We start from the raw sequence: 8,741 nt of genomic DNA, 5'->3' as shown, positions 1-8,741 counted from the left end.
GAATATAAATGTCTTAACACAATAACAAAGAAAATGACATGAAGGCTATGTTAACCAGTTTGATGAAAATATTTCAAATTGTATATAAAACAATACACTGTACCCCATGACTGTATTAATGTACACAGTTATGATTTAATAAGAAAAAAAGATAGAAATCCGACTCTCTTCAGGAGAATGATGCCCTCTCTTTATAAACATACTTGTTGGGGTGCACAGCATTGACTCCTACCCCTTTGGTCATGGGACGACCACCAGCCAGGGACAGGCAGCCTCTGAACACTGGCTCTTTGTGTTTAATCTGTGCTTAGTGGTGCAGGTGGCCAGCTCCTTTGTTTCAGTGAAAGGTGCCAGTGAACATGCTGGGGAAGAAAAAAACTGCTTTCTGGTAAAATTTATGACATCATGCTAATTAAATTCATTTACTAAGGACAGGAACCTACATGTGCCTGTTGGGGTACTGATAGAAGAGTCACAGCCTGCAAGGGTTTATGGGAGGTCCCCAAGTAGCAGAAAAAGTCTAACAAGTTCGGAGAGTGAAATCTGATCTCTATTCTACATGTGGATTTGAACTTCATTGTTTTAAATAAGGGTTAGCATTTATTCACCTCTAAAGTGCCCTGATTTCAGCTTATGACCTGAAAGTACTTTGAAAGCAACCATAAGGAAACTTTTTCTTTTTTTTTTTTGACTCAGCTCACTTAGAATATGACTCCAGGCAGTAAAATAGCAACTGGGACCTGCGTCATCTGAGTGTGACGCTCACCTGTGCCAACACCCTTTGGTCCGGGACGTTTCTAAACTCAGAGAAGTAGCAAGATACAACTGTTGTGTGCTATTAATATTGAAACCTCTTATTTTTTGATCCTATGTAATTCTCATATTTGCTGAAACCAATATTTTAATTACACAGATCCTATTTTATTATTAACCTCCATTATTTTCACAAATTTTGGCACAGGAAAATAAAAATTTCTTAATAAATTAATAATTTCTATCTTGTTCACCACAATAATGCCTAGTGCAGAGAGAAAATTGAAATACTACTTGTCAAGTGAATAAATGCGTGGGGGGTGTTTGCCAGGTTTGTGGAATGTTGGATATCATGGTTGGTCAGTCAGTGGCGTTGTTATAATTTCTAGTGACAGTCTGATGGAGATTTCCTCTAGCTCCAGGAATTTTGTTTATGTCAGGAGGTCAGATGTTCTCAGAATTTAATCCTTTCCTCCTCCCAGCAGTGGTTCACAGACTTCAGTATGCATCAGAATCACCTGATTAAGTCTGGGGTGTAGCCCAGGGTCGGTACCAAGAGCAAACACCTGGTTCAGAAGCAGGTGGTCCCTAGACCACATTTTTGAGAAATGCTTCTCATTCATGTCAAATGTAATGTCTGGGACTGAACTCCTGAACTTCTACTGCAAACCTGCTCTTCTTCATAATTTCAGAAAATGCTAACCCTATTTTTCTTTTTCTTAAAGGTATATTTTTAAATTTCAGATTAGTATGAGGGCATATGCAATTAGGTTGCATTGTCTGTTTTTGTAAGGCAAAGTCCATGTGTAGTTGTGTCCTTCCCTGGGACGTGTGCCACGTGCCTGCACACTGTCCCGCAGAGTAGCAACCCACCAACCTCCCTCCTCCCCTCCCTGCTTCTAGAATTTAATTGAGCTTTTCTCTCACGTGACCATGTTGTTGTGAATCTACGAGTTTCAAATTAGTACTGAGTAAGTGTGGTGCTTGTTTTTCCATTCTTGCCACACTTGAGAAAGTGTTCTTCAAATCCATCCAAGTTGTAACAAAGGATACAAAATTTCCATTTCTTTTTATGGTAATAGTATTCCAGGATGTACATACACCAAAATCTGTTAATCCATTCATGTGTTGAAGGGTATTAGGGTTGTTACCATACCTTTGCAGTTATAAATTTGGCTACTATAAACCTTTGTGTGCATGCCTCCTTATGGTAAAATGACTTTTTTCTTTTGGTAGCTACCTAGTAATGGGATTGCAGGAGCAAATGCAAAGGTCTACTTTTAGTTCTTTGAGGACTGTCCATACTTCTTTCTACTTCTTTGAGGACTGTCCATACTTCTTTCCACAGAGGCTGTATTAGTTTGCAGTTCCACCCACAGTGTGGGAGTGTTCCCTTCATCCGCACCCACACTAGCCATCTGTTGCTCTGGGACTTTGTGATGTGGGCCGTTCTCGCTGGGGTAGGTGATATCTCGAAGTGTTTTGATTTGCATTACTCTAATTAGAGATAATAAGCATATTTTCATGAGTGTGTTGGCCATTCATCTGTCCTTATGAGAAAAGATTGTGTTCATGTCTTTTGCCCAGTTTTTTTTTTTTTTTTTTTTGAGACAGAGTCTCATTATGTCACCCTCGTTAGAATGTCGTGGCATCACAGATCACAACAATCTTCAACTCTTGGGCTTAAGCGATTGTCTTGCCTCAGCCTCCCAAGGAGCTGGGACTACAAGCGCCGGCCAAAATGCCCAACTATGTTTTGGTTATAATTGTCATTGTTGTTTGGCAGGCCTGGACTGGGTTTGAACCTGTGAGCTCTGGTGTATGTGGCCGGGGCTCTGGCCTCTGAGCTAACAGGTGCTGAGCCAAGTTTGCTCTTTCCTTATTGACTCTGCTGAGTTTTTCATAGATTCTAGTTATTAGCCCTCTGTTAGATTCATAGCATGCAAATTTCTCCTCCTTTTCTGAAGGTATCTCTTTGCTTTGCTGATTGCATCCTAAGCTGTGCAGAAACGTTTTAACTTGATCAGGTCCCTCTTATTTATTTTTGTTGTTGCTGCTGTTGCCTTTGGGGTCTTCTTCACTCTTGCTTTTGGAGTTTTCATAGTTTCATGTCTTAGGTTTAAATTTTATATCCTCCATGAGTTAATTTCTGTAAGTTGTGGGAAGTGTAGTCCAGTCTCCCAGTCTCTTACATGGGGCTAACCAGTTCTCCCAGTACCACTTATTAAATAGGGATTCTTTCCCCAGTGTTTGGTTTATCAAAGATCAGATGGTGATACCAGACTGGTTTTGAAAAGGGACACAAAAAAGGGGCTTCCAGGGGATGGGAGGAAAGCCTGGCCTGTTGAACCAGGAAGTCTGGAGGGCCCATGAGAATGTGGGTGTGGGGTAACCTACTAACCAATGACCAATAGTAAGAGACAACAATCAATGACCAATAGAAAAGGGCAATACTGCCTGGAGGTGCAGCGAGGCCAATGAAAGACTTGCAGCCAATTTCAGAGGGAAGAGGGTGTTTGTTTGTTTCTTTGTACCAACTTTGCTCTCCAGTCTCCATCTCTGTCACCACTTCTCCATGATAGGGACCCACTTCCAACTCTCTTTGGAAGTGCTCTAAACTATCTCTTTGTTCTTAAGTACAAGTTCTCTTTGTTACACTGAGACTTGCTCTCTATTCATGCTGCCTGTGCTGCTCCAGTTTATTTTGTTTCCATTCATTTTTGCTTACAATTTCCACTGTGCCTCAGTTGAACTTTATAGCTCAGCCGAATAATTGAATCTGGTCAACTGGGTTCAAGGAACTGGATTCCTCACCCCCAACAGCTTTCCTCTCTAGATTCCCTGTTCTCCATACATCTAAGTCTCTATTTTTATGCCATTACCCTGCTGTTTTGATCACCGTAGACTTGTAGTATAACCTGAACTCTGGGGATATAATGCCTCCACATTTCTTTTTATTTCTTAGAATTGTGTCGAATATTTGGGTTAACCCCATAGACAAAAATACTTAGAATTATCACTGCTTATCCTTTTTCTCTCATCTTGTTGAAATCATCTTAAAATCTTGTTGCCTCTTCCTTTGAAATATATACAGAATCTGACCATTTTGTTTCCTCCTCCAGGGGCGTCATCTTGGTCTTGTCACCATCATCTCTACTCTGGACTGTCAGCTCCTTGGCAGTTTCTCTGCTTTTACCCTTATTCTTTCTTCAATCTCTTTTTAACAAAGTGGCCAGATAGGTGTTGTCACTCACGTGCTCACTAACCCTCCATGGCTTCTCATTTAGTGGGAAAGACCAAGCTTATCATGGGCTATGAAACCCTCCTGGCCTCACCTTCTCCTGGTGTATTTCTGCCTCGGTTTCCCTACCCTGGCCTCCCAGACCCTCAGAGATGTGCACCTGCCTCAGGGCTGTGGACTTGCTGTCCGGCTTCCCCAGCGGGCCCCAGTTCCCACCCCACAGGGCACACTCACTCTCCTGAGGACTTCCCTGGCCATTTCCTTGCAGTCAGAAGCCCCCCACGCTCTACCCCCGCCCTCTTTTGTGCACTTCCTCCTTTCTTCTTAGTCTTCACTCCTCTTAGCATTTATTTTACATATTGACTGTGTCCCCCCTTTTAGGATGTAGCCCCATGAGAGTAAAAGCTTTCGTTGGGTTCCCAGCTGAACGCTCAGTGCCCAGAGGAAAGCCTGCTCACGGTGACAGTCGGCAGGACTGAGAGTGAATGGACGAGTCCTCCAGCCTTCAGTTCACGCCCCTCATATCTCATCCGCTCCTCCAGCTGGGGTTGTAGTTTTCCCTTTAGCCATATTTGCTCCCTCTGCTTTCCTGCTTCCCAGCCCTGCATCATTCACCCTCCACTTCCCTGTGTTCCTTAATTGGCCTCATTTCTTTTCCCACCTCCTGTAAGACCTGGGTCACGTTTCAGAGCCACTTGTTTTTTTGTGATTTGTCTTTCCCCTCCTCAGCAGGCCCAGCATTCACTTTGCTCTTACAGTCTTTAAGCCCCTACCCTGTCATTGCCAAAGAAACGTAAGATACTGCCTGCCAGGCCTAAGAAGGCTGTCGTGGACATTGTACCAAGGGGAACTCTGTAAAAATAGAGGAGAGGAGCAAGGGAGGGAGAGGCGGGAAGGACGTGCTGTTTTTGGGCCCTGGACTAATTCTTTACGCATATTATTTATGAGGAACCATAGACCTTTCACTCAGTGCTGCTCTTCAGAATTATGCTGACTATAAGATGGAAATGTAGCTTTTAAGACAATTAAATCACTGTTCATGAAATGTGAGTGATTGGCCATGAGGCGGTATGGTCTAAAAGTCTTCAGGAACATCCTTTTTCAATTTCTTATCTTGTTTTTCAACTGGGACACATTATTGATCTTGTTGATCATATATCGTGCTTAGCAACTCTGAATGGCATATCTCACAAACGGATGGGGAGCAGGATCATACAGGATCAGGGGTGTGGTTACCTGGTTATGAACGTCCTCTCGTTGACAAAGATCCACGCTGGGTACTGCTGAGCCATCGTGGTCATCTCTGTCCTTGGCAGGATGGTTGGGAGATACCCTAAATGTCAGAGTGATGTTAACGATTTGTTCCTGTGACCCACTCAAAAATTAGTTTCTGATTTAAGTGGAATATTTTGTTGCAGCTCTAGTGTATAGCAATGTTTTGGAGAGTTTTTAAGCAACATTTAAGTAACAAAAAAGAGAAAAAATGTATTATGTAAATTGAAATACTACAGAAACAGTGATTCAATGCAAAGCAGAATCAGATCTTTGGCAAGTCTGTTTTTGATATATTTCTAGCAAAGAAATAAGATTCTGTGCATTTGTATGATTCTGTGCAAGGGGTCATATTCCTTCTATTGCAAAACCTCAACTAAAGTAGCTGAGCCCTGCCCCGGCAAGGAGTATACAACTTCATGTTTCCAGGCAGCTAAAATCAAGCACTGACTTGAAGTGTTGATTAAATGTGACATAATACCCTTCAAACATCCTTCAGGCTCTGGAAATTGTGGTCAGATGTGAATAATCTCTTCCTTTATAAGTTCATATAAATGGCATTAGGGTGTGAGCAGAGATTTAAAGCATAATATTTTCTGGTTGTTCCGTTTTACAGAATTTGAAGGTCAATTATCATGGCACCAAGCCTGTAGCACCTTAGGAATATGGCCAGAGTAACAAGGGGGGCTGGAGAGAAAAATTTAGTTTTTTATTAAAAAAATAGGGGATAGGGGATATTTGCCCCTTTTTTCTTTCAAATGAAGTTATTTTTGTTGGGGAAGATGAATAAAAACAACATTTTTTTTGGTTCTAAATCTCCAGAATACTAGGAATAAAAGAAAAAAAGAGAATCTGTTCTCTCAAAAAGTCTCTGATGCATCTTTTTCCTTATAGCACTTTGCTAATCTCACCTGGCATCTTGCAGCAGTCTCTAAGCTGAGGGCGTGGCTGTAGTTTCTGGGTGCTTTTATCATTCTGACCATCAGTCACCTTTTCCATCACAAACCTTCCTGGGATCTTGTTAAGCAGAACCTGAGCTCCTCACCCCAATATTCAGGCTTTCTGTGATTCCACTCAGCCCTGCCTTTCCCACCTCACAGCTGCAGCCTTTTATCAGCCCCAGGCTTGTGTTAGTGATGCCACTTTGCACCTGAGTCCTCCTCGCCAGCCCTCCTCCGTCTGAGCCCTCCTCGCCAGCCCTCCTCCGTCTGAGCCCTCCTCGCCAGCCCTCCTCCGTGTCCCTGCAGGCCCCACTCAGGTTCCACATTCTGCTTTCTGCCTTGTACTGTGGTTACTGATTTGTGCCTTATTTCCTTTTCTATGCCTCCCTGGCTCAAAGAATGATGCCACCCTCTTGGATGGCACAGCCTTGGCGGGGTCTGTCTCATGGAGGACACCTGGAGGGCTCATGCCAGAAGGGCCAGAGGCTCAGCCAACCAGCACAGTAACTGTGCATGTGAGAAGCCACACGAGCATCTCATGCTGCCCTGGGGCAGGGACACAGCACGCTCCACGGGCCCAACAAACCCCAGTTACTCACTCACAGGATTTGCTCCGGGCTGTCTGGTTACACAGTCTCTGCTCTACTTGTAAAACTGAATTTTGCTCCTAGAGTTTTTCACCCTAATAACCCACCAAAAGGATCATTGATCCTCCCGGTGAGATCTCCTAGGGATGAGTCCAGGGCCTAAACACTCCCCTTGCCCCTCTGGGTCTGGGTTATTTATCGTCTATGACTATAACTTGCCTTCTTTGAACCTCTCCTCACCTGGCCAATGGCCTACATACCTTGCCAAATAGCTCATTTTCTCCCTTCATTTCTCTGCCTCCTAGCAGCATTTGACAGGATAGATTCCCCCTGCCTTTTGAAACAGTTTCTTCTAGAAGCTTTTGAGACAAAGCACTAACAACAACCACCTTGCTCAGACTAACGAGCCTCAGCACGTTCCTCCCTCCCACTGACTCCTCCCCCGTGTGGTCACTAGACACTGGCTCAGGAGTCCATTTGTGGCTGCCCTCCCCTCTGTGTCTGAATGCCCTTCCAGGTAATCTAATCCATCTCCAGCCCAGCCCCTCTGAAGAGTTCTGGACTCACGTCACCACCCACCTAATGTCTACTTAGACGTCTCACAGGCGTCTTAACATGAGTGACTGAGGCAGAAGCCCTGACTTTCTCCTGCACTGCAGAAATCCCCTCCACAATTCTTTCCTATCTACCCAATTAGATACAAAAACTGATGCTCAGTCTTGCTTTTGACTTTTCTATCATAAGCAGATTCCAGTCCAAAATTAAGTCCCATTGACAGTACTGCCAATATACAATCTGAATACAAAAGCTTCCATTTCTACTGCCACCGCCATGAGCAAAACCGCCACTGATAACTTTGTCCTGATAACTGCATCAGCCTCCCAACTGGTTTCCCTCTGTTGTAGTCTCAATGTTTGTCTCCTCAGATTTATATGTTGAAACCTAATCCCTCATGCAATGTATCAAGAGGTGGGGACGCAGGAGGTGATTAGGTCATGAGGGTGGGGCCTTCATGAATGAGATTAGTGTCCCTCTAAAAGAGACCTCAGGGAGCCGCCTTGCTCCTTCCATGCAGGGCACAGGGAGAAGGCTGTCCAGGAAGCAGAGCTTGTGCAGACACCAGGATACTTTGGACTGAAGAACCTCTGATGGAAGCACCTTGTCGTCACAGAGTGAACGCTGGCGTAATGGGCTGAAAAATCACTGTGGTGACTTTCCAGCTGGCTCCCTCTCTAGGTGTATTTATATGAAAATCAAAGATACCATTAAATAGAGCAAATAATTGCTACATAATTATATTGTCAAGTGCGTGCTCTATGCTGAGATAAATCATAGTCACATTCAGAAGACTTCAGAAGATGTGATGAAAGGACTTCAAAGGCCCTTGTGTTATTCTCTCACCTTGGGAAGGAAGACAGTTGAATGGGATTCAATTGACAAAAATGAAAACAGGATAAAATTCTTAGTCAGGACTACATATATTATAATTACCTAAGAAAAATATTGACCATGTCTAATTTAAAAATTAGCTAAACAACATATTCAAACAGTAAGGTAAACTGAGAGATAAAAACGTGATTTGGTAAAGGTCTCATTGTTACTAGTAATCAGTTGCTATTAATCACTGAGATACAGATCTGTGAATTCAAATAGTTTCCCATTTCCTCATTTCCACTCACCACAATTCATAGCAAATTAAAAGCTCGTAGGGCCCTTGTGAAAATCTTTTAAATTATAAATATTTGCTAGGCTTAAGGGTCTGAACTATTTTTTTCTAAAGCTGAAGACAGGATAACAGAGAGGCCAGGCATAGCAGGATGGAAAGGGGAGATAGAGCTTACTGCGAGAGTGATGGAGAGGGCTTATGGAGAGAGAGCTAGAGAGAGCTTTCAGACAGAGAGATGGAGAGAGCTTACAGAGAGAGATGGGAAGGGCTTACAGAGAGAG

At 43.3% G+C, this 8,741-nt stretch overlaps 1 protein-coding gene across 1 annotated transcript in view; it reads right to left on the bottom strand.

Moving 5' to 3' along the window:
- The window catches only part of RASSF6 (Ras association domain family member 6), a 44,108-nt gene that overhangs the window by 32,091 nt on the left and 3,276 nt on the right, over positions 1-8,741 (bottom strand). Inside the window, exon 2 of the mRNA XM_023513419.1 lies at positions 5,231-5,327. Coding sequence (XP_023369187.1) covers positions 5,231-5,295 — 65 coding nt within the window. The 5' untranslated portion in view covers positions 5,296-5,327. The remainder of the gene's footprint in view (positions 1-5,230; positions 5,328-8,741) is intronic.

Source organism: Otolemur garnettii, unplaced genomic scaffold, assembly GCF_000181295.1.
Source record: "Otolemur garnettii isolate 467f Iridium unplaced genomic scaffold, OtoGar3 scaffold00039, whole genome shotgun sequence".
In the NCBI taxonomy this organism is placed as follows: Eukaryota; Metazoa; Chordata; class Mammalia; order Primates; family Galagidae; genus Otolemur; species Otolemur garnettii.
Note: the sequence above shows the minus strand (reverse complement) of the source record. Positions and strands in the feature narration are given on the sequence as shown.